The 26,715-nt window shown below is 38.0% G+C and overlaps 2 protein-coding genes and 1 pseudogene across 6 annotated transcripts; 1 reads left to right on the plus strand and 2 right to left on the minus strand.

The window, feature by feature from the left end:
* Window positions 1–9,394: 9,394 nt before the first annotated feature.
* On the minus strand, window positions 9,395–11,295 carry LOC103953276 (methyltransferase N6AMT1-like). 5 transcript variants are annotated; one of them, XM_048569662.1, is made up of 3 exons: window positions 11,102–11,286; window positions 10,733–10,806; window positions 9,395–10,612 (listed from the first exon to the last, which is right to left on the minus strand). In XM_048569662.1, the coding sequence occupies exon 3, from the start codon at window positions 10,598–10,600 to the stop codon at window positions 9,848–9,850; it is 753 nt and encodes a 250-aa protein (XP_048425619.1). In that variant the 5' UTR covers window positions 10,601–10,612; window positions 10,733–10,806; window positions 11,102–11,286; the 3' UTR covers window positions 9,395–9,847. The 5 variants fall into 5 exon arrangements, with proteins under 5 accessions (XP_048425619.1, XP_048425622.1, XP_048425621.1 ...); XM_048569665.1 differs by having other exon boundaries at window positions 10,733–10,810; XM_048569664.1 differs by having other exon boundaries at window positions 10,733–10,819.
* A 795-nt stretch (window positions 11,296–12,090) lies between these two features.
* On the plus strand, window positions 12,091–15,326 carry LOC103953277 (annotated as a pseudogene).
* Window positions 15,327–15,578: 252 nt separating this feature from the next.
* LOC103953278 (leucine-rich repeat receptor-like serine/threonine-protein kinase BAM3) lies at window positions 15,579–20,487 on the minus strand. The gene is made up of 2 exons (XM_009365013.3): window positions 17,701–20,487; window positions 15,579–16,219 (listed from the first exon to the last, which is right to left on the minus strand). The coding sequence occupies exons 1-2, from the start codon at window positions 20,324–20,326 to the stop codon at window positions 15,882–15,884; spliced, it is 2,964 nt and encodes a 987-aa protein (XP_009363288.2). The 5' UTR covers window positions 20,327–20,487; the 3' UTR covers window positions 15,579–15,881.
* Between the last annotated feature and the right edge of the window lie 6,228 nt (window positions 20,488–26,715).

The raw sequence follows: 26,715 nt of genomic DNA on the forward strand, positions 1-26,715 counted from the left end.
GTTCTTTCCTTATTATTTATTGTTTCTGTATAGCTTTGCGTTCGTTGCTCATGTGGCTTAATTTATATTTGTGTGTCTACCTCAACGTGTTTGTTTATTTAATGTTAAAGTGTTTTTTTTTTTTTTTTTTTTTTAGCAGCTACTTAGTACTATGGTCTAGTAGTATTCCTCTTTACTTGTAAGTGAAAGATCTTAGGTTCGATTCTCGTTAAAAGGAAATTTGAACCACATTATTGCTAATCCATTGTGAGGCTAAGCCGACCTCCTTTCCCTTAGTATAAATAATATAGTTTGTTAAAAAAAAAAGTTTTTTTAGCTAGTACAGTAGTCTTGCACGGACAATTGAGCTTTAATCTAAACAGTTGAGCTTTTTTTTTTAGATTAATAGGGGAGATAGATTTGAATTTCGATTTTTGACTGTTTAAGAGCGTTTAGTTATATCAAAACATGACATTATAACGTTATGGTCCCATCTTCACACATTATTCTCCCATGTTTCAATTAATATTTTTCAAAGACAAATTAATCGTTTTGTACACATTTGTTTTATGATTGCATTGGATATAATCAAATTTTAAACCTATTATAATCCTCACCAATATATAACCTTACCCTTCCTCACTGCATAATCACAATAGAGACCTAAACACTAAGCCAGAGTTGTTAGAGTGGTGAGCAATTAGATTATTTTACATACAATAAAAGTAAAAGAAGAAAGTAGTGAGCAATCAAGAAAAGTGATTGAAGAGTTTGTATTCATGTGAACACATAGGTTATTTGACGTTGTCATATCTCTAATGTGAGTGTTTTAGACTTTTCGTGATGTCCGAATGACGCAATTTTAATTTAAGCATGTATGTTTAAAGCCTGTTTTAGACAGAATTCGTCCGAATATGTCATTTATCATGTTTAATTCGGATTTTAAATACCACTTAGTATTACGATCTAATGACATTCTTCTTCACTTGTAAATGAGAAGTCTCACCAAAGGCGAATGTGAACCACATTATTGCTAGTTTATTATGAGGCTAAGCCCACCAATTCTCTCTTAATGTAGATAATATTGTTTGTTAAAAAGAACAAAAAAAAGATTTAAATTTTTTAAATTTTAAATTTTATTTCCTTTTAGATACCTAGGGTTTCTAAGATTAATTTAGATAAGATAATTGATGTCACATCCCAGACTCCAACCTCTCGGATATTGTCCGCTTTGGCATTCTGGGCCTGGACTATGTCGCAGCCACCCAGCTACCGCACGGTTTTGTTCTTGTGGACCGTAGTCCACAAAAGGCCTCTCTGAAGTTAAAGCTCTGGGCATGGATATATAAGGCCCAAAGACCACGCCCTCACGGGCGATGTGGGATACTACAATCCACCCCCCTTAGGGAGTCCGACGTCCTCGTCGGCACACCACGACCGTGAGTCTGGCTCTGATACCAAATTGTCACATCCCAGACTCCAACCTCTCGGATATTGTCCGCTTTGGCATTCTGGGCTTGGACTATGTCGCAGCCACCCAGCTACCACACGGTTTTGTTCTTATGGACCGTAGTCCACAAAAGGCCTCTCTGAAGTTAAAGCTCTGGGCATGGATATATAAGGCCCAAAGACCACGCCCTCACGGGCGATGTGGGATACTACAATTGATCTCTTCACTCTTTTTTTTTTTAGGAAAACTAATGAAAAGGGCTTGAAAACTTTGAGTTTTAATAATAAGGACAAAATAAAGGGTAAAGTGAATAGTATCAGGATTGACTTTTTAGTATAAAAACATGGTTTTTTGTTAAAATGAACAGTACTTTGGATTTTTCGTTAAAACTCCCATTTTTTTTTACGCACCTCTAATTATTCGTGATGATTAAGTTGAATAAGAGGTGTTGTTATCCACATAACCTTATTAATTTTTATTATTTAATATTTTTTAATTCATTCAATCTAACGATCGAAAAATTGAAAAATGTGTGTGGCCCTTAAATTAGGATAATCAATGGATAAATGTAAATATACCTAAAAAGATTAAAAAATTAAAAACAATATTGGGCCGTTCAAAACGGGAAAGACAAAAGGCAGGAGGCCAATAAGTATAAAAAACAGCCCAATTTTGAAAAACTCGAGTTCGTTTGAATCAAATACAGAGCAGCTGGTGATCGGGCATTGCGTTCTTCTTCAGCCTCTCTCTCTCTCTCTCTCTCTCTCTCCCTCTCTCCCCCCCGGCTCAGTATGCGTCTCTGCTCTTCCATGTACGCCCATATCCATACACCACACAACTCTATCTATCTATTTATTTGTTAGCGAAGAGAAAGTCTTTCGCTTGTTGCGTTCATTCAATCCTGCTCTCTCTCTCTAATTTGTAACGAAGGATCTCAATTCTCTCTCTTTATTCTAATTTTTAATAGCAGCATGCATTTACATACACAATGCCAACCAAAAGTTGGATTATTTATTAGGAGTAAATTCTGACGCATGATGTACATTTTTTTTAACAAAATTATTTTCAGCTTTTTGAGATTGATGCGTATTTGAGGAAACTCAGAGAAATAGTGGTTCAGAAGTGCAGGTTTGTTAAGAACCCATATCCACTTGCTTGGGTTTATATTTACTTTTTGAAGCTTCAAATCAAAGTGCATTTTATTGACGTGTTGCAAATAACGAAAGTGAATGTCTAACTTTATTTTAGTAGGGTGGTTAAACTGCGAATGAGCGCACATTATGGAGGTTGAAGGTTTTTGTAAAGGAGGTACTAAAAGTTCAATGGAAAAGTCCTCCAGGGGAAAAATTCTGAAGCCATTGGCGGCAACAAAGTTGCAGTCTCCAACCGGAGTAGAGAGATTTGTGATACTCTTGCTAAGACTGCCATAAAAAGGACTAAAAGGATCTTGCTTGAATGTCAATTGACTTTGTTCATTTAGAGAAATTGAAATGCAGTTTTGTGCAGGTTTTCACATTGACAGCTCTGTAAATCTCCTTAATGGATCGTTTTCTGTATAGATATGTTATATTATGGATCAATCTACTTCTTGTTTTCCGTAAGTAAATACACATAATTAGATTTCTATCCATTTGCTGTGTTATGTGAGATGACGCTGCTCACTGAAGAATGGATCAGATGGATCCTTAATTTCCCGTTCTCTAGCCATCGGGGTTTGTTTGGGTTGTAAATGTTAGAACTTAGCATGGTTGTATAATTATAACACAAAGAAATAATCGGCTGATCTGATTACAGCAATTGCCATGGAAGTTGAACAAGATTGACTTTGACTGGTGTAGCCATGGTTGGTTGTTAATCACAAACCAGAACTCTTCTACTCAGACCTTTATATTCTGATGGTGATTGACCTTTAACGCAGAAACATTTCTCTGAGAGTAGGGAATTCATTTTATACGGATACAATGGTAGCCAACTTCCATCTATCGTGGAGGGTTGGTTGTTCACCCGTTGCACCAAATCCCAACCGTGTATGGAGTGGCTTTAGAAGCACGTTGGATGTATTTCCTTAATTATAGGATGTTGGTTTTACATGTATTCAAACTCTAATGATTTGTATTACCAACATATTACTTCTCCTTTATCACAACTAGTTGAGTTCACGTAGGATTCTTACAATAAACCGTACTTGTTAGCTTGGCGTTCAAGAAATATCCGTTGAAGAAACAATGCAATGCTCCTTTTGTTACTTTATGCTGTCACTTCGACGCGCTATTAAACCTTGAAGGAGGATTGCACGTTACATTCCTAGACAACTTGTTTTCAAAGCATTACAAAATAATCATTTCATAATTGCGCATTACAAGATCGACTCAACTAAACATGTTCTTTGGAACAATGATCTGTCATTTAATTGCACATTACAAATTTGAATCAACATAAATATTGTCAATAATAAGCTGTAGTGATACAAGGCACAATGAAACATGCAATAGTTTCCTTTACTCCATGAAACATGCAAACTCCATGAAATCATGCACTCCCACATTTCAATAGCCGTTAAATGTTATACCCTAAAAGATCGCAAACCATTCATACATTCCTCTTTTTGGAAAATAGTATTGACAAGTATTGAGTTTTAAAATCATAATTACATAATCCAGTTCCGGAAGTCTTTTCACTTTGGTGAAAAACATATGTACGCAAGTCTTTTTACCAAGTGCTCATTCATGCAACTTAACTTAAGGAAGACAAAATTCAAGCACAGGTGAAAATTTATAGACATCTTGCAAAAGTTAATGAGTGTGAAAACCAATTTTCCTTTCACTTATTCTCCCATTTGGGCTAATACTCATAAATATATTCTTTCAAAGAATGAGCGAAATAAAATCGCTTCATATTTTAGACATAAGAAAATATACCATACCCAACATAAGGTTGTCAAACTGAATTTTAATAATAAGTTACACTTTAAATTTTACCATTATTACAATTCATGGCAAAAAATTATGAAAATTTGCAGAAACATATTATATGCTAAACATATAAAAAGTTCAAGTCATTTGGTGACCATTAGACATGTCATTCATCCGACTTTAATCATGACACGCAATCTACCAGAAAAATTATGTGCATCTATCATAAATCTATACATCCATAACAAATTCAATTTCACATCATTTCAATTTCGATGTCCAAAGGAAACTCAAGTAGTCAAATTTCATCCTCTAAATGGGCATCAGAGTTCAAATTGAAAAATTTACAAGCGTCATACTTAAATAATGCGTACTTGGGCAATCCTTGATTAATCTTTATGATTCCAATATTTTTACATCAACAAGTCTCATAAAGAGACATAGAGTATATCATGATGCAACCAATTTCTATGCCGCAAAACCACAAACTATAATTGGGCTCATTGTGAAGACATGGAACTTAATCCCCCCAACGAAACTTTATGAAACTATTTTAATTTACACATTTGGGCAAGAAAATTAATTAGTTTCTAGTACTAGATTATATGTCACAAGAGTACCTTCATGAAAAACTTCAACACCTGTGGGCAAGATGAAACCTTCACAACTCTTATGAAATAAAATCCATACTATGCCATCTTAATCAAGATGCAAGTTTGATCAAAGTAACCTTAAAAAACAAACCCCTTGCTTAGTTGATGCAAGCGTGTAAAGAAATTGATCAACTCCAACCTGAAATAAGTCAAAAGTCACATGGATTGTCAACTAAGTCATTATGATAACCTGATACTTCGAGTCTTGCCAACAAATGGCATCGACCCAATAATCTTCTTCATGACTCTCTTTAATATCCAATTAATCTCACAAAAACTGTCAGCATGCTTGAAAGAGATTAATCACAATATAACAAGTGATGCGAAAATTAACTTAACACACAAATTAACCATTTTTTGACAATTGTAGCATATAAATAAGTAGGGATCGTTCTTACACCGGGGATTAGGAGGGATTGCTAAACTCTCTAAACTGACTCAAATAAATAAACCTGACCTTTAAAACACTTAAACTCACCTAAAAAGACTCAAACACGTCACAAGACTCAAAACAGGCTAGAAACACTCAAAACTGCCTTAAAAACACAATCTGGGCAGTTTTGAGCCTAAACACAAACTTGGACGAAAATTGGTTCTAACTTGACTCAAAACTCTTAAAAACACAATCTAAAACATATTTGGACCAATTAGACACTCTAAGACAATTGGGGATTTGGTTTTGGACGAAAATCAAACAAACAAAACAAATATGTAAACTAGGCAGATTTGGACGAAATTGATAGAATTAAGTGGATGGTGAGATGGCTAGGAGGTTTTTCTCCACACATGGCATAGTTGCATATAACACAATTTTCAGTTGCTTATTCAATGAATTTATGAACCTCAACACCCCAAGTTAATTAGGTACGCTTAAATTAACTCTCAGATTTCCCTTAGGCCATTGAATTGAATGGAATTAGCGCATTGCAATCAAATTATTCCTTAAGAGTTTTCTATATGAAAGCGCATAAAAGAAAGACAATCAAGGGTCATTAGGTTCTATGGAAATCATAGGTGTTGACGAGGCATTCATAACTATGAAAGCGCATGATACTTATGCCAAGAATTTACTTAACATAATTGTGACCAACAATCTTAACTACTCATGAATATAAGTTCCCAACGATTAGGTGAAGTTCCCTCATACCCTAGCATCATGTTTATGCATGCAAATTAAGCGTGCACTCTCAATTCATATACATAAACAAGTTTTAATTAAAACAGATAAGTAAATTGAATTCATCATTCATGAAATCACAACTGAAAGTAATCAAATCATCATGCAAATATAACCATGGTTTCGAAATTCCCCCCTAGCCAAAATGGGATTAGTTCCTCATGCTTGCACAACAAAAAGTATTGAATTTAAACATTGAAATCATAAGAAAGATTACACCTAAACGCTCAGCAATTCCAAGATGGATTTGATGCACGGTTTGGCTCCTCCTCCTCCTCCTTGCTGCGGCACAAAGTGTGTGTGATGGAATTGGGGATTTTGGATGGTGTTTCCTCGTTTGGAGGGATGAAGGATGGTTGATTATGGTGGGAAGGGTGCGGCAGATGTGTAGGAAGATGTATGGAGGTGTATGGAGGTTGAGAATGGAGAATGGAGGTTGCGGCACAAGGGTTTCCGAATAGCATAAGGGGGTGTACGAATTTTTGGCTGATTTTATGTTTATATAGTCCTAGGGTTAACTAGATTAGGGTTACACTTAGCAGATTTTATTGGATTAGGGCCCTAGGGTTTAGCACAAGTGAGTTAAATCCACCTAGGAGAGGGTTTGGCCCAATTCGTTTCATAAAAGGATTTAGATAACCCAAATCCACAAGGAATGAGGCCTAATAAATCAGAATCCAAAGGGAAAAAGGTTTAGGAAATTCGTCCAAAATTGGGCCTTCTAGAAACTAGGTGTTTTGTGGCTGATTTTGGGTTTTCTAGAAGAAATAAAAGGGGGAAGGGTGTGGCACCCTTTTAGGGTTAGATAAGGCTTCTAGAAATCATGTTTTTAGGTCCACTTGCAACTAGGATTAAGGTGGAACAAGATTAGGTTGGGATAAGATAGGATAAGATGAGATAAGGTTTGGATAATGTTGGATAAGGTTTTAGATAAGGTTTTGGATAGGGTTTCCTCTTTGAGCTACTTCCTTATCCACTTTGTCCTTAGCTTAGTTCCTTCCTCTTCTTATCACATTTCTAGCCTCTTGAAGTCCAAATTCGTCCATCTATGTTGGCCCGTATGCAAGCTATCCACATAGTGTCCAAAATTGCTCCAAAATGCACCAAAATGCACTTTCTTGATACTTTAACCCATAGGACCTACAAACACACGAAATTGAGTTGTAATACGACATTAACTAAGATATAATAGCACAAATGCATAAGAATAAGCTAGCTAAGTCGCCTAAATATGCTCCTATCAACAAGCCATATTAAAATTGTAATATCATACTTCCTCCACATGGATGTCAATATTATAAAGCATGCTGAAAATAATTGCTTCAAAAAAAAAAAAAAAAAAAAAAAAAACCCATAGATGACACACATCTTCTCTCTTGCTGAAGCTAACATCATTAGCTACCTCAAGGACCTAGTTTATTTTCTGTCAGTAATGCAAATCCACTAGACCATTATCTTTGCATTCGCCTTACAAACACCAAGCTGAAAAATTAAAAGAATTGACAATTCTTTTCATTTTCTTTCGAAAAGAATACCTCCTGTGGATGCCACATGTTAGAATTGTACAATCCTTTTTCTTCTCTTTTGACACACATATGTTGATAAATATCAACGAATCAAAGCGCATTGTTCAATTTTCTACAGGTGGGAGAAATGAATGCTGCAAAACTAAAAAGAGATTAAAACCAAATTAACATCGATAATTCCCACACCATCACTTTTAATTTCATATCTCATGCATGCACACATAAATCATCACTGCGTGTTTATTAAGAACAACAATTTTAAGGATACTCCCACAGATTGCTACAACCTTAATCATTTGTGTACATATGTGCTTCATGTTCTTGGCGCCATCAGCAGCATGCGCAGTGCAGGGAGAGTAAAAGAAAGAGTAATAGACATGGTTTCTGATAAAAATAGTTTTCCTTTTCCTTAATTTATGATGTGCCCCAGCCTTTTGTGTGTGTAGGACAACTCAGTGCTTATTTAAACGCACAATATGTCAATTTTGCTTCATGTTTGCAAAACTCAAAATTTGTAATCCATATTTGATTATTTCCCACAGCAACCAATACTATGGCTATTCAATTCAGTCAATATATATCTACTATACATTACCATAGAACACAGCAGATTGAGAAATTGATTTACATGAATTTACTTTACCCATTTAATTGGAAATCAAAGGCAACAAACTTACTCATGTAAGGGTTTTTTCAGGCACCGATCACATATAGAAATAACATGGTTGATTCTTACTCCCATAGATGTATCAATTACATGCACTACAATCTGGAGATCGAGAACGGGAGATGGAGCAAATGAAGGAGCGGGTGTGGCGTGATCTGGTGCGCTCGGGTGTACTCAACCTCTACACCCATCAAGAAGAGCCTCTATCTTTCTTTTTCCTGTAGTGAATAAAGATTTGGCTGTCGAAGACATGAAAAACTTGAAACAACCATTAGTGATTGTTAAATGCATATTTATAACACACCTAATTTGGGCAAGATATATAAACTGCCATTGACCTTCATTGTATAGCCATCATTCAAGAATATTATCATGCAATTATTACAAGTCTTTGGACAAGAATATGGCCTGATCTACATGATGTCATACACTGATTAAAACTACCAACAATTTATACATCCTCTTCGTTGGAAAAGAATGTGAACATTTCATGAGTTTTAAACCACAATTATTCTTCCTTTACTGTTATTGAACAATATTCTTAATTGTTCATAACATTTTACTGCAAACCAAACTGTCAGTATAGGAGCAGAAAAGATAGAACCGGGTTGTAAACGAGATCGAACCGGATTAACGTAGTGAACAAGCAAACATCTGCAAGTGTGAGTTCATCTGCACACATGTATCTCCAACTACTTAAATGATCTTCGATCTTGTCCAGTGTGTCAAACGACTTGTTCACCGCTGTATCGTTTTCTTATTGAGACAGAGCAAACCCACATCTATAAACTTCCATCTATCGTGGAGGGTTGGTTGTTCACCCGTTGCACCAAATCTCAACCGTGTATGGAGTGGCTTTAGAAGCACGTTTGATGTATTTCCTTAATTATAGGATGCTGGTTTTAACGTATTCAAACTCTAATGATTCGCATTACCAACATATTACTTCTCCTTTATCACAACTAGTTGAGTCCACATAGGATTCTTACAGTAAATTGTACTTGTTAGCTTGACATTCAAGAAATATCCGTTGAAGAAACAATGCAATGCTCCTTTGGTTACTTTATGCTGTCACTTCGACGCGCTATTAAACCTTGAAGGAGGATTGCACACTACATTCCTAGACAACTTGTTTTCAAAGCATTACAAAATAATCATTTCATAATCCGATTACAATAAAATGGCATTAGAAATAAAATCTTCATTGACAATTTTGAGCAATTTCTTGAGTTGCACCCAAGTTGTAATGTATTAGGAAAATGATGAAGATGTCCTGCAGATGCTGCTACGAAAACATGCATCCAGGAATTGGAAGTTTTCGTAGAAATGATCGTATGCGGAAGGCCCCTACGGCACCAAACGAATCAATTGTGTACATCTCACATTCCAACAAAGGTTTCCAAAACTCAAGAAGAATATGAGAATAGATCATTTTTCCATCATGTACGCACTAGAAAACTTACTTCTTCCCCTTCTGTATACATCAGCTACTGTCGTTGTTACTGCCTCTCAGAAACGGGAATATATGGAACTGAGAGAGCAAAGACTCCATGACCTTTGCAGGAACTGTTTTGTTTTCCTTTTCTGCTACTTGAGAATCTGAATCCCGCCAGAACTTGATGATTTGTAGATTTTCTTCCTCTGTCAATCTCTGGACAAGGATTCTGGAAGCATAGCCCTTTTCTCTCATTTGAAGGCATATCTGCAAGGGATTGTTTTCTGTAAGAGTGACCATGTACAACCAGCCCTTCTTTGACAAAAGATTGTCAGAAACAGGCAGTATCCTATCAATCACAGTACGTCCATTCTCCCCGCCAGCCCAAGCAGACGCAATCCCTTCACGTCCCACCTCATCTTCAGGGGTCGGCACATAAGGCGGGTTCACAACTATTACATCAACCAAACCTTTCAGACGCTTCTCCAGTCCTGATGCAATGTTAGTGTTTATCAACTCCGCATGAACCCCATGTGCTTCTAATGTCTCACGAGTCACCTTCATTGCGTGGGGGTTGATATCAGTCGCAATATAATGCGCTGCCTGGCCAACAATAAGAGCTAGAGAAGTAATGACATAGCCACTACCACAACCCAGTTCCAAGCAAAATGTCGGTTGGTGCTGCAACAGGTTTGTTCGATCAGCTAAAAGAGCATCGACTAAAGCAAACGAATCATCACACGGTTCATAAACCTCGGGATGAGAGCTGACAAGGCGGATTTGGGCGATTCTGGAGGACATCTTGTGTATGACCTACCAAAACAACGTAGTTTCGAGGAAGACGTAAAGATTGATGCAACTGGGATAATGCACTCCAACTAGAACCAACTATGACTACGAGTATGATTGTTTGAATAGATTACAATCCATTACCTGCCCATCACTCCATTGCTTGCCTTTGCTGGTAGCTTGGACTGAAAGTAATGAATCTTTTATGGGTTCCACCTCTAACTAGCAAAACTCAAAAAATTAATCAAATAATTTCAGCCTACAAATCTACACTTCAAACACCAGAATTTATATCTAATTATGATCACAGAAAAAAACTGAATTTTCAACGAGTGAAGGCACGAATTCCTCAGGAAATACAAAAATTAAGCATCTGAGTAGTCCAATAAACTACAGTTTATGGTCTGAGATTACACAAGAGTTGGGAAGGAAATTAAAATAAAGCAGAATGGTTTAAGAAGAAATTGCATCCCAACAAGAACTGATTGAAATAAAGGAGCCAGCTTTACGTACCTTCAGAAGTCAAACAACAAGAACTGAATCGGTTCCTTGCTGCTTCCTCTCTTGCTCTGAAATTTCTCTAGGGTTTTGACTTCTGTGGTGTTTGTTTACTCAGTCCAGGTGAAAGCGGGAACTTGCAGAGGTTGGTACTGAGTGGGCGGCCTCTGTTTTCACCACATTGGGCTGTGCTGACCCAATACAAAGGGCCAAGGCCCAAATAGAGAAGCCACAACCGACCCAAAACAGGATCCAGCGGAATATTGCTACCCCAGATCAAAGTTTTGACCTTTTCTGATCGAACACAGTTACAAAGTTGAATACTTTTCTGGGTTTATGTTCATAATTCGACAGCCGCCTGAATCCCCCCCAAGGTAAGAGAGACCCCATAACTCTGTTTCAATCACTATTTCTGTGATTTATATTTTTGTTAAGTCAACAAAATTTATACAAATTAAAAAAAGAAGCTGATTTGGGGCTGGTGAATTCTGCCCAAATCTGTTTCCTAAGCTTTCCAATTTGTTTTGGTTGCAAGTTATATAATCTATGGATGTGGGTAAAACGGTAAATATGCACGTAAAGTTTTCCAATTTCCTTTGTTTGTTGGGAGAGACTAGGTTTTGGTACCAAGTTTGTAATTGTACCAGGTTTCTTGATGTATAAGTTATTGTGTGTGCGTGGTTTTCTATTGAAAACGAAGGAATGAATCTGTTGATACGGACAAAACAAGGGTAACAATGGAGCAAAAGAATAGCAGTGGTGGTGGGGGATTATATGTTCCAGGGAAGGGGAAGGACAGAGTTGTTTTTAGACGTCCTGAGAAGAAATCTGTCTTAGGTTTCAATGTCAATGGTAATGCGAAATTGGGAGGGTTTAAGGGTGTTGATGGAAGTTTTGAGGCACTGAGAGTTTGTAAGGGTAGGTATGCTTATAGCAGGGAAGAACATAGGAGGAGGAGAGATTGCAGAGATGGTAGCAGTAGTTATGGTAAGGATTGTTGACGTCGAAGGAAAGAATGTGACCGGTGTGAACAAGATCAATGTGGTGGAGAATATGGAAGAAAGCGGAGTAGATACAATATTTCGGAATCTGATGCTTCTCCCTGGGATCCCATTTCTTCGTCGCCAGTTTGAATTTGTCCTTCTGGAGATGCGGTTAAATCTTCAAGTTCGAAACATGATGTGAGTTCTCGTAGAATTACTCTTCATTCAGAAAATGCACAATTATTTGAGGATGGAGAAGGAGACATGGCTGATTGGGACGAAGACGTTAATATGAGATTAGTGAAAGCATGCGTCTAGAGATGGAATACAATTCTGATCATGCGTGGTACGATAGGGAAGAAGGAAACAAGATGTTTGATACAGTTGATAGCTCGTGTTTGTTTTTTGGAGATAATGCTTCTTTTCAGAAGAAGGAAGCAGAGTTGGCAAAAAGATTGGTTCGAAGAGATGGAACAAAGATGACCCTTGCTCAGAGCAAAAAGTTGTCTCAGCTCACTGCTGATAGTATGCGGTGGGAGGATCGTCAACTTTTAAGATCTGGTGCTGGTAGAGTGACTGAGGTGCAGACTGAGTTCGATGATGAAGAAGAGCACAAAGTTAGATCTTCTCATGCATGATACAAATTTGAAGCCTCCTTTCCTCGTTGACAGTGTTTTTGTAAAGGATGGAGTGTTGTTTTTACCAAGCCATCAGAGCCGACAATGCCAATAAAGGATCCCACATCTGATATGGCCATAATTTCTCGCGAAGGGTCTGCTCTCATTAGGAAAATCCATGAGAAGCAAAATATGAACAAATCGCGTCAGTGTTTTTGGGAGCTTGCAGGTTCTAAACTAGGCGATATCCTTGGTGTTGAGAAAGCACCAGAGCAGGTTGAAGCAGATACTGCTGCTGCAGGTGCAGATGGTGAAACTGATTTCAAAGAAGATGCAAAGTTTGCACAGCATATGAAGAATGGGGAAGTAGCAAGTGAATTCGCACAGTCAAAAACTATCTCGCAGCAACAGCAGTTTTTGCCCATATATTCTATGAGGGATGATTTACTTCAGGTAATTCGAAAAAATCAAGTTATTGTTATTGTTGGAGAAACCGGTTTTGGAAAGACGACTCAACTGACACAGTATCTGCACGAAGAGGGATACACTGTAAATGGCATTGTGGGTTGCACCCAACCAAGACGTGCGGCTGCCATGAGTGTTGCAAAGAGAGTTAATGAAGAGATGGAGACTGAGCTTGGTGAAAAAGTGGGGTACGCTATTCGCTTTGAGGATGTGATTGGAGCAAATATCATAATAAAGTACAGGACTGATGGAGTACTTATGCGTGAAACACTTACGAGATTCCGATCTTGACAAGTATCTCGTAGTTGTGATGGACGAAGCCCATGAAAGGTCACTAAACACGGATGTGCTGCTTGGGATTTTGAAAAAAAGTGGTTGCCTGACGTCGTGATTTTAAGCTCATTGTGACATCTGCAACACTAAATGCGCAGAAATTTAGAAACTTTTTTGGAAGTGCACCGATTTTTGAAATTCCTGGGAGAACATTTCCTGTATCTATCAGGTATAGTAAAACCCCATGTGAAGATTATGTTGAAGCTGCAGTGAAGGAGGCCATAACGATTCACATCACCAGCCCTCAAGGTGACATCCTCATCTTCATGACCGGCCAAGATGAGATCGAGGCAGCTTGTTATGCCCTATCAGAGCGGATGGAACAAATTATCTCCACCTTGGTTAAAGAGGTGCCAAAACTCTTGATACTTCCTATATATTCACAGTTGCCTGCTGACTTGCAAGCGAAGATATTCCGAAAAGCTGAAGATGGGGCTCGTAAATGCATTGTGGCAACCAACATTGGTGAGACATCTTTAACGGTAGATGGAATCTCATGTCATTGACACGTGCTATGGTAAAATGAAAGTATAAAACCCGAAAATGGGTATGGATGCTCTTCGAGTATTTCCTATTAGTCAGACTGCTGCTAATCAACGTGCTGGGCGTGCTGGCAGAACTAAGCCTGGCACATGTTATCGGCTATACACAGAGAATGAGTACTTAAACGAAATGCTACCCAATCCGGTGCCAGAGATCCAGAGGACCAATCTTGGATATGTGGTCTTGTTGCTCAAATCTCTTCAGGTTGATAACTTGCTAGATTTTGATTTCTTAGACCCACCTCCCAAGGATAATATTCTGCATTCTATGTACCAGTTGTGGGTGTTGGGTGCTCTTAACAACGAGGGGTGGTTAACTGACCTGGGCTGGAAAATGGTGGAGTTGCCATTGGACCCTCCACTCGCTAAGATGCTATTGATGGGTGAAAAGCTAGGATGTTTAGACGAGATTTTGACAATTGTGTCCATGCTTTCAGTGCCGTCGGTATTCTCTAGGCCTGAAGATAGGGCAGAGGAGAGCGATGCTGCAAGGGAGAGTTCTCCTTCCCAGAGTCCGACCACTTGACATTGTACAACATTTATCAGCAGTGGGAACAACATCAGTTTCGTGGGGACTGGTACAATGACCATTTTATGCAAGTTAAAGGGCTGCAAAACGTCAGAGAGGTGAGGTCCCAACTTCTAGAGATACTGAAGACACTCAAAGTCCCGCTCACATCCTGTTGGCCTCATACTGATACCGTGAGAAGAGCTATTTGCTCCGCTTACTTTCGGAACGCAGCAAGATTGAAAGGTGTGGGGGAGTATGTCAATTGCCGGACTGGGATGCCATGCCATTTGCACCGGAGCAGCGCACTTTATGGTATGGGCTGCAATCCAGATTATGTGATCTATCATGAGTTAGTTTTGACAACGAAGGAGTATATGCAGTGCAACACTGCAGTGGAACCCCAATGGCTGGCTGAGTTTGGACCCATGTTCTATTAAGTGAAGGAGTCGGATAACTCAAAGTTGGAGCACAAGAAGAGACAAAAGGGGGAGAAGACAGCGATGGAGGAGGAAATGGAGAATCTGAGAAAGGCTTGAGCAGAGGCGGAGAAAGAAAGCAAGCAGAAGGAGAGGGAAAAGAGATCCAAGCAGCAGCAAGTCGCAATGCTGGGTTTGCACCAGGGCTCATCTACATGCTTGAGGCCTAAGAAACTTGGCTTGTAAATTGAATTATTATGTACAAATGATAGATCAGTTTAGAGTTTATTTGGGTTGTAATCATACTTGTTTCCTTTGGCATTGTGGTTTTTATATGGCAGTATTAATTAAAGATGCAGAACCTTTCTGTTTATGATAGGTTGGCACTATAATCTTTTATTTTCCCAGTGGAGGGGAAAAAAATATCCAACCTTTGGATTATATATTACCCCTCTCAATTTACTAGTAATGACAAGTTCTATGAAATGAGGTTGCATGGAGGCTTCTTCTCGAGGAAAGTCATTCATTGTACTCAAAATTGCAAACCCGAACATGTCGTGTCGTGTCAAACGTGTTAGCTTCGCAGGTTTTAAAAATTCAGGCCATACATTTATATGATGACACAATAATGCAAACGAACCATTACCCATATCAGCACTTTTGCCTGCCATTGATAACCAGAACAAATCTACCTTCACTCTAACAAATACAACAACAAAACCAAAAAAAACCCCCAAAAATAAGGACCGACTGCCTGCTTGCTTTCATCACTTCTTACTTTGGCTGCCAGCTAGCTACTGCTATAGTACTACTCAACTGTGTTCGCGACTTGATCCAAAATCGTCTATTATTGTACATGTTCTTGACATTTTTGTTGCCGGGTCACCAAAATATTGTTGTTGCTACACGAAGCGATTCAAGTATTGAATCATTGCATGTAAAATGTATTTGGTTGTTTAGCCTGTGCAAGCATTTGAACAACTTCTCTCATGGTTGGTCTCTCCACACTTTGCTCTTCAACACATAAAACCGCGACGAAAAATACCTGCATCGCTTCGTCCATCGGAACAGCGTCTAGCCGTTTGTCGAGGATCTTTATAACCCCTTCTTTCTGCGAGTTGGTCTGAATCTTGGTCCACTGAACAATGTCCATTCCCTCTTCCCCAAATCCACCAACTGGCCTTCTTCCTGTGATGAGCTCCAACAGTACAACTCCAAAGCTATACACATCGCTCTTCTCGTCAACTCTCAATGTGTATGCGTACTCTGCTCCATGGCACAGTAAACAAATTTAGCTCATTGTAAATTTCATAATATACAAGAAACAGGTGAAAAAAGTGAAATCGATTTGTCTAATTTGAGTTAAGTACATGGAGAATATACTCAACGGGGCTGCCTCATTATGATAACTTTCACAATTAGTGAGACTGCGAAGGATTGAGTGAGACTAAAATACAATAATGTCTCAGCTTTTTGTAAGAAATGCACTACAAATGAAGTGATATATCCACCGTTCTATTTTTATTTTTACTCGTCTGCACAACACACAGAAAAGCAATATGCTGTCTGTAAAAGGAAAAGGTCATTAGGGTTTTATGCCATAATCTTCACAGATGCCTTACTTTCTAGGGTTTAGGGAAAGTAAAGCTTGGATCCCAAACAAGATACTCGATGGGTTATATGGAGTTTTGTGGATTTTGGGTTCAAATGGGTTTTTGGTCAAAAAGGTGGGGTTGTAATTGGGTTGAAGGGGACATCGAATTTTATTGTTTCAAGACATGCAAAAGCTCATGCTGCACTTCACTGTGTGTAGAGAGCAATATAAAAAGCAAAAGGAGAATTTCCTATGTCAGTGGAGCCTTTGCCCTTTCTGTAATCCATATGCCACTCCTCGCTACTTTGGTTCCAACTAAAGTATACACATAGGGAAAAGAAACAAGCATTTTCTAGGGAAAATACATAAGGACCCTAAATCGATTTGGTGTATCTTCATTTACGTCTTAGTGTTTTTCGAGTTTTATTTTAAATTAAAAGTTTGTGAGTTTTATTTTTAATTAGAAGTTTGTGACATGATCTGTATGTGGATGTTTTCTATCTTCTATTCATCTATTCACCCATTATAATACCAAATTGAGCAAAACAAATCAAGATTTGAAGTAATCATTCCATCTGGAATTTTTGAAGGCGGCTGACTTAGTCCACCAAGTCACAAAAGACACATGGAATGTGCTTTAATTGCTTTAAGTGCTGCATCAAGTGTATAGGTCTATTTTAGCTATTCGTCACTACTTAGTCCTTCTACAGTAGTTTGAGTGAGTGTGATACTTATATATAAGAATTAGGTAACATGAGTTTGAAATCTATAACACTATTGCTACACTAGTGTGAGTTAAATATAATGATATCACACCAAAGTTTTCCGATCCACTAATAGTGTGATTCCTATGTGAGTTTAATATAATAGTATCACACTTACTTTTTTTCAGTATGTTGTGGATTACTAGCCTATTCAATTAATTGATGTTAAATTAACTTTAAAAAAAATTCTCAAACAAGAGAAAAATTAGGTTCAACCGGGGACATATCCCATTTCTCTATCTCATTCATATCGTGACTCATGTGATGAGTTAGATAGAAAAACAGTGATTCATGTGATGAGTGAGAATCAGATAGATAGATGAGGATACATCACGTTACATGTAAGAATCCCCGCTCGAATTGGTTTAATGATGTAGCAAAAGGATTACCTGGAGCAATGTAACCGTATGAACCAGCAATTGCAGACATGCATTCTGATGTTCCAGTGTCCTGCAAAAACTTGGCAAGCCCAAAATCTGCAACATGAGCCTCAAATTCTGAGTTGAGCAGAATGTTGTTGGACTTAACATCCCTATGAAGAATCAGAGGAGAACAATCATGGTGCAAATAGCAGAGCCCTTTCGCTGCTTCAATGGCAATATTCAACCTAGTTTCCCACTTGAGATATCCTCCTCTCTTCCCATGCAAAACTTCACCTAAACTTCCATTCGGCATGTACTCGTAAACCAGCAGATTTGTCTCTTTGTTTGAACAGAATGCCAGCAACCGGACAATGTTCCGGTGGCGGATTTTTCCCAGTGTTTGAATTTCTGCGGAGAGGCCGTTGTCGTGTGACGAGCCTTTGTTGATTCCCAACAGCTTCTTCACCGCCACTTGCTCGCCGCTCAACATTGTTCCTCTGTAGACAATCCCAGCTCCACCTCTCCCTATCACATTGTTATCCTTTATGCACTCTAAGATGTCTTCACTTCCAAATTCCAGCTTTTGGAATGCTGTGAGCTTCCACGAGTTCGAATGTTTTCGCACCCTTCTGGTCTTGATAATTGCAACGGTTGCAAACACGAACGAGCACAGCAAGAGGCCTAGTGCAAAGACAAGCTTGAATTTGCTGAGGACTTGAGAGTGCGTGCCGGTTTGGTTGTGATTTTCTGATGCTGAGGTTGAGGAGTATTTGCATGGATTCGCAGAAGAATCGCAGAGCTCAGGGTTACCGACAAAGGATGTGGAGTTGAAGAACAAGTATTGTCCTGTTTGTGGGATTGAACCGGAGAAGTCATTGTGCGAAAAGTCAGCAGACGTTAGGCTTTTCAAGGAGCCTAGCTCCTTTGGGAGGCTCTGGTTTAAGTGGTTCCACGAAACGTTGAAGTAATTCAGTATGTGGATTTGAACAATCTGAACTGGGATTGGACCGGAGAGTTGGTTTTGGCTCAAATCTAAGTAGGTTAAAGAGAGACAGTTTCCAATTTCCGGAGGTATTGTGCCCGAAAAATTGTTTCTGCTCACATCCAACTTGAGAACGCTTTGCAACCGGCCAATGCCAGATGGGATTTCTCCAGTGAATTGGTTTCCACTCAATAGAAGAATCTGCAGGCTTGAAAAGTTTCCGATAGAAGCAGGAAGGCACCCGGATAAGCGATTGCTTGACAGATTCAGCTGGCTGAGTTTTGAGGGTTGCTTTCTTGTTTCCTGCGGAAGCTGTCCGGTCAGATAGTTGTTCTGCAATTCTACCAGTGAGAGCTCTGGCAAGTAAAGAAACCCCGGTGGTATTGATCCAGTCAGATAATTCTGCCCCATTCGGACTCTTACTAGCGTGTCACATTTGCCAAGATCATCAGGTAGAGGCCCAAAGAGAAAATTGTTGAGCAGAATCAAGATCTTCAGCCGCCTTCCGAAGCAAAGAGATTTTGGGACAACTCCGGTGAGCTTGTTACTCGAAAGATCAAGCTCAATCAGTTTACCATTCTGACCAAGCTGTGAAGGTATGGCTCCAGTGAAATTGTTATGCCACAGCTTAAAGACTTCCAAGTTTGGTAGCTCCGTGATAGAGTGAGGAATCTCCCCGTGAAACTTGTTGATAAAGAGGTTCAGGAGTGTGAGCTCGCGGAGTCCAGAGAACTCAGCGGGTATGTCTCCTGTTAGCGCATTGTTTGACAGATCAAGAGACCTCAAGCTACTCAAGTTTCCCAGCTGAGCAGGAATCGAACCGCTGAGCTGATTTGTTTGCAAGAACAAAGTGTCTAGCTTTTTCAGATTCCCTAGCTCCAGAGGGATTGGCCCCTCCAAACCACAGTTTGCGAGGTCTAAATGAAACAGATTGATCAGCTTGCCAATTTCTGGTGGGATTCCACCTTCAAATTCGTTGTAATATCCCAACAAAAGCTGCTGTAGGTTAGTGAGGTTTCCGAGCTCGCGCGGTATGTAACCGCTCAGGTCATTTCCCGCAACTGAGAGATAATTGAGCCGCACCATGTTTCCATAGCTTGGAGGAATGCTTCCACTGAAGTAGTTCCCGCCAAAGTCCAACCGCTTCAGGTTCGGAAGTTGAGTGACCCCTAATGGCAGTGAGCCATTGAAATCATTGTTGTAAGCATCTAGCGATACAAGCTGCTTCAACTGAGAAAACTCCCAGTCCAAGCTTCCGCTGAACCCATTGTTGGATATGTTGAGGTTTTGTAGCCTGGCTAGCTTGTGAACACTGGAAGGAAAAGTACCTGCAAATCCATTTCCTGACACTGAAACATTGACTAGGGTTCGGAGTTCTGTGATCGCTGGCGAAAGAGTACCTGAGAGGTTGTAGTTGGATATGTCAAGTGAGACAACTGATCTGTTTAGGCCGTCACAACGGATTCCAGCCCAAGAGCAGAGGAACATGTAGTTTGACACATTCCAAGTACTTAAAGAAGGATTTTTCGAGTCTTCGAAATTTTGTTTGAGAGAAACAAGGATCGAAGCTTGCCTCCTGAGAGACAGATTATGTGAAGAAGCAGAAGAAAAACATGTTAGGAACACAAAGAGAGAGCAGAGTAAAAAAGACTTCATTCCGGAATTCGTCATTGGAGGGCTTCTGGTTTAGAGAAAAACAGCAACCATTTAATTCATAAGTGGTCTGATTTTTTTAGAGAGAGAGAGAGAGAGGACCTGGGGATGCTATTAGTATGGAGGGAGCTTTCAGCTTTGGGTTGGAAATTTTGAGGTCTTTGTAGCACAGCATATTTTTGGTTGCACCTTTCAACTTTATAGAAAGGAAAAGCAAAAGCAGCTTCATGCATTTTTTTGCATTTAAAGAGATTCATAACAACAACAGACCGTTTGATCAACCAATATTTAAAATTTGCTTTACCTTTCAAGGCCGACTGACATATTTGACCTTTGCTTTGCTTATTATTTAACCCAAATAAGAATTTTAAAGTGACAATCACAAGGAGGAAATCATTTCATCAACCAAATTGATTGGGGACTTGATATGCATTAATTCCTATTAATGTATGTTTGATTTTGAACCATAATTCAACCATTGCATTGTAATATAATTTTGGTTTTGGTTGAAAAATGTGAAGAGACTGAAGGACGGAATGAAAACTACAAACTAAAAACAGTTTTAATTAAGCTTTTTTTTTTTTTTTAGTTTCAAGATTTTGTTTTCATATAATCTACTTCATTTCTTCTTCGTTCCTCCACCTGCTACCTCCCTTCATCCTTTTCCATTCCTCATTTTCCCCATGTATTTCCCTCTAGCTCTAAATCGGTGTGATTATCAAACGATCACTTAATCGTGTTACTGTGATTGAAACAATAAACCTGACTTTTCTTCAAGGTCTCACTTTGTTCTTTGGTCGTCGGATACCTTTTTTGATACAAGCAATATCAATAAAAGAAATCAAACACAGGATCTTCGGCGTATGGATAAATACTTTTAATCGTTTCAGCTACAAACTCATCACTCTAATCAGATATCTTAACTTCGTGTGAATGTTGTTGCATTACATCAACATTTGTACTTAGATATGTCTGCCAAGAGGATTAATGAGGGGGTCTTTTTGGGTTGAACAAATGATGATTAACTAAGAGCTAAAGAAAGATATGATCAAGTTGGGAGAAGAAGCAGATAAAACTCCATGATTTCCTGCTTTTAAAGTGGACACATTAATTGGGTTGTTTTCGACCATCTTCCTCCCTTTGGTATTTTGCTTGGAATAGCCAGTAGTAGTACTGTAGTATATTATTCCAGAAGAGGAGGAGGAGCCCTCCCTCCTTCCTCCTTCCCCTTTTGCTTTAGACCAGAACGTGAAAAAAGAAAAAGCATATAGATTGATATTGGAGATGTTGGGATTCATCGCTTTAATCTATGTCACCCTCCTCTCTCCCTCTCTTTTTGTGGACCTCTTTTGAATCTTTCTCTATTTTTATATGGTCAATGAGTTATACTGTATAGTTCTCCCTAGGAAGCATAATTATGAATGCAATAAAGGCCAGGTTTGGGAAGCTTATTACTGTTCAATGTTAGGTCAGTTGGTGTCATATTGTAGTATCTAAGTTTGAGTTTATTAAATAAGAGTGTTTTGGAAATCATAAGGAAAAAAGAACTCTAGGTAAATAAGTCGAGTTTGATATGTGGCTCTGAAATTAGTCTTGTTTTTGCATCAAATTATGACTTGTAAGTATGAATGACTTCTCTATGTAGGCTTAATTATATTAGTGGCTTCGAAACAATGTTAAAACCTCAAAGTGTGGAGCTATCTATACACTCATTTTTACTTTTACACTCTTCTCAATTTCTAGCCATCAAATCAAATGAATTGAAGAAGATCAATAAACAAAAATTAATAAGTGTGTGTAGGAGGTAAAAAAAAAATGTGTAAATAGTACTACCCAACCTCAAATTGCCCTTTAAAGTCATACTGACTCACTTTACCCTCTCTACTAACGCGTTGTGACTCACTTTACCCCCATCATCAAGTCTGTCATAAACCCTCTCTTTCCCCCTCTCCTTCCGCCTTCTCCCTCTCTTTGTTCACATGTTTGAATCTTTTTTCACCTGAAATCAAGGACTCTAGGCCGATCTATAGATATATAAATATATACACAAAGTAGATGGCTTAAGTGGAATGAACCCTTGAGATAATTTCATAAGAATGCTTTGGTTTAAAGAGACCACAACACAATAATGGACAATGTCGCCAAATGGGACCATAAAGAAGACAAAAATCTATTGCTATATATTATGATTGAATTTTTAGAAAGAAGAAAAACAAAGAAGATAAAACACTCGATTGATCCTCCCCAGATGGTGACTTGATCTCTGAGCTCGTGTAAGGTGATTGCTTCCATGCCTCTACACATTTTGATGATGATGCTGGTTTATGCACCAATGGTCCATCATCATAATCATCATCAGCGGCGGAATCTTCCTTGCTAGCTGGTTACTTTTAGCCACAAGAATAATTATATGGATCATTTGACTGCATAATGACCCTCCTAAAGTCATCAAAGTTCAACTCCATCTCCAACATGTTTGAACAAACATTTCGATACACACTGGGGAGGAATTTTTCTTGCAAACAACAATGTAAGTATGATTTAAGAACTCGAACGCAAGATGAAGCCCACACGTCACTTTACCTAGTTGTCTTTGGCGACCAAGTCTTAACCTCTTTGAAATATTTTGTCAAACATCTTACTCCGATGACATCATGCTTCATGATAGCATTAAAGTTCTATTTAGGCGAGGGATTACCGAGTTTAAGGGATTTAGGCTATATTAGTAAAAAAATGGCTACAGGCAATGCACTAAAAGGATTTGTATATGACTATTTGAAAGGAGTTACTTGAAAAATCTTTGCTTACTTCTAGGGTACTTAAAAATTCCCTCGTCCAAACATAACATCAAGATAGATATGATATATGTCGAAATTTCCATTCCAAATTAAAAGAAAATGTTGAATGTGTTAGGTTCTGTAGTACGAAAGGAAAAAAAATGGCCAAACAAGTTCACAACACCAACAGCAACATCTCCAACTTCCCCAGTAGTTTACTCGTTCAAGGCTTCATCCCCACCAACACCATCTTTTTCTCCTTGCCATGACATTCCAATTTTCTCGCTTGGGTACCTGGATGTGAGCGGAAAGGATTTTGAAGAAACAGGGAGTGAAGGCGATGCAGATGCAGACGATGAAGATGAAGAGACGAAGACACACAGATCGAGCAGTGGACAACGGTTTGGTTCTATTGGATTTGACACTTGACGGTGATGGTTTGTTTCAATTGGGTTCGACTGGTAATTTCATTGGTGGTGTGGTCTGTGTTTGACGGTAGTGGTGGTTGTTTTGACGGAGGTGGTGGTGGTTTGTCACTGCGTCTGCGACTGCGAGAAAGGGCGAGGAGAAAGTAATTTTTCTTTTAATTAAGAAAGATCCATGTGACAGCACATAATTGGAGAGATTTTTCAGTGTGACCATCACACGGATGGTACAGCACGTGTTATTACATAAATAGTGGGATATGTATGTCAAAAAAGTTAATAACTTAAAAAATATAATTTTCCACTACTTACATAAAAACACGTGTTATACCACCCGTATTCCCGTCACAATTAAAAATTTCTCTACATGATTGGTCGTTAGTCAGCTTCTCTCTCGTTTTCCATTAAGCTTCTGCCTCGTTCTCGTTATATTTTATTTATTTTCTAATGTTTTATCTTAGAATATTTATACTAAATACATCATAAATCGGAATAATATTTTCAAAGGTAGCTACGAAATCGTTGCGACGTTGCATTCATCCCTTCAACCCCACAACTTCATCTTTTTAAACAAAAAATAAAGGGGAAACTTGATATAAGTCTAATTTTTTGGGTCAATAGTAGGAATAGTTTAATTTATTAAAATAAGTCTAATTCTTTAAATCTTATTATTTTATTATCAATAATTATCTCTTCAATGATAAGATTTATTATAAAAATCAAATTTCTTCCTAATTATCTCTTTGATTTTTTATTTATTTTTGTTCTTTCTTGTTCTTTATCCCGTTTTAAACCCCATTTATAGATTTTATTTTTATTTTTATAATCAACCTATATCACATGTTAATTATATTTATCTACCTGTATGACAGATTCTTTTTTATAATTAAATAAGATTCATGTGTCTTGCTTGTAGATATATTATGTTTTTTTCTACCTTTTAGTTAGGTTTCATATCTTACTTATATGTATGATATACATTCATATATTTGTTACTTAAGTTAGAGTAGAATGATTTCCAGATAGATTTATGTCAATATATATATTTTTGTTATATGATATTAATTATATTTTTTGGGGTTGAAAATGCATAATATTAGAAAATTTTAATTGATTTTTAATATTTTTAGAAAATATAATGATCATTAAAAAAATAAATACATATAATTAGGTAATTGGACTCACTCCTAAAAACCATCTATGTTTTTGGACCTGGATCTAAAAGCCCCATAAATAAAATTAGTTCACTAAATTCGAATTTGGTCACATACAAACTTACTATTTCATAACTTAATTAAACTTTTTTGCCCTATAATTCTTCTCCCAATTATGAATTTCAAATTTACTTGACTAAAGCTTTATCATCGTAAGCAATGTTGCAACGAATTTGCAGAAACTTTTGAATTTTTTTTTTTTTTTTTACTAATAATGAAATTTAGTATGAATAATATTCTGTGATAAAGCATTAAAAAAAATCAGCCTTTTTTAAAGAAATTGAGTGTCTATTTTATATTTACTAATTAGGGTTTGTGGATAAAAGTGCTTTAGATTCATGATACTTGATTTATAGTAGTAAGAGGAAACACTTCGAACTTAGATATTTAATTAGAGAGAAATCCGACTTTGTAACACTAAGGAATTTCTCCAATTGAGAGTATTTTTTGTATAAAGGTTATCGTTGTCGATCGGGATGGTTTTCAGGTTTACTAAAACATGGGGGAAGGGAAGGGAACTAGACTAGGCTATGAAGGGTCCAAGTAGGTTTCGAATGAGAACCCAGATTGAAACAAAAGTTGTGACGTTGCGACATGTACTTTGTAGTCTAAGTATGCTTGCTTCCTTGAGCTTGTTCTAGCTTGCATTGTATCTCATGTAATCCATATGGTTGGTGATTAGTCTTGTCCTTCTAAACTCCTAGATTTGAACAATCTTTCAGGGCTATTTTATCCCAATTCTCAGAGGAACAGATGAGTAGGTACGAGTCGTTTCGGATAGCTGGATTTCAGAGAGGCAACATGGAAGGGGCATGATTCCATAGAGAAGGCATTTCTGGAACCTTTGTAAGTTTTTCATAAATGAGGGTTTTGTTTTCTCCAATTTAGTATGCTTGCTACCTTGAGCTTGTTCTAACTAGCGTTCTATCTCATGTACATATGGTTGTTGATTAGTCCTCGTCCTTCTAAGAGGAACAGATGAGTATGTACGAGTCGTTTCGGAGAGCTGGATTTCAGAGAGGCAACATGAAAAGGGTATGATTCCTTGTTACCTTTCCATATAGAAGGCATTTCTGGAACCTTTGTAATTTTTTCATATTTTCAACACAGTAGCCATTTGGCACTAATCTTTGTGTGCATTATTTGTTGCAGTTGTTAACTATCATCAGTGGAACGCCAAAAGTATCTGCGCCTATGAATATTGTAGTGTCAAGGATAGCAAAGATGTTGGTTGGTGAACTTGTTGAGACAGGTAGTTATCGAAAATTTAGCGTAACATGAATTTTAATGGCCCAACGTTTATTTGCCTTACCAGGAGCCTCTAAGTTTTGTTCCACCGGAATAGTGATGTCGGAGAGGAATGTTGAGAATCAATGTCAATTGTAGGTGAAGTAGGTGGATGTTGTAGGTGAAGTAAGTGTGTGAGGTTGGTGAAGTAAGTGGAGGTTGTAGGTGAAGTAGGTGGATGTTGTAGGTGAAGTAAGTGTGTGGTGTAGCTTTCATTTGGTTTGCTATAAATACCCAAGTCCTCAAGCATTGTATATCATCCAAGGAGAAACAAAGCCTAGAGCTAAATAAGAAAAGCTTTGCTAATTAGTTTGTTTTGTGAGCTTTTTTTAAGAGTGTGCTCTATTTTCTTCTTCTTGGGATCATTAGAGTTATCTTGGATACTCTTCTTATTCAACAATTGGTATCAGAGCCAAGTCGGTCAGGGATCGTTCTTGGTAGAGCATTGGTTGTAAAGTCTCTTGAAATTCCGAGTATGCTCTGTGGTTGCAGTTTTGACTGATCTTCCACATCAGAAAAAATTTCTTGAGATTATTGCTGGGGTTATCACAAACCTTGAGAGGGATCTTCTTTGTGTCGAGAGTAGTGTATTACTCTGCACGGTAGTCACTCAAGCTTGTTCGGTGTAGTCAAAGTCTTGCCGATACGATGGGTGATCTTCAAATTGTTGGAGGAATCAAGAAGCTCAACAACCAAAACTATAA

This window comes from the organism of the source record quoted next, unplaced genomic scaffold (genome assembly GCF_019419815.1).
Source record: "Pyrus x bretschneideri cultivar Hongxiangsu unplaced genomic scaffold, Pyrus_bretschneideri_v1 Contig50, whole genome shotgun sequence".
Lineage (NCBI taxonomy): Eukaryota > Viridiplantae > Streptophyta > Magnoliopsida > Rosales > Rosaceae > Pyrus > Pyrus x bretschneideri.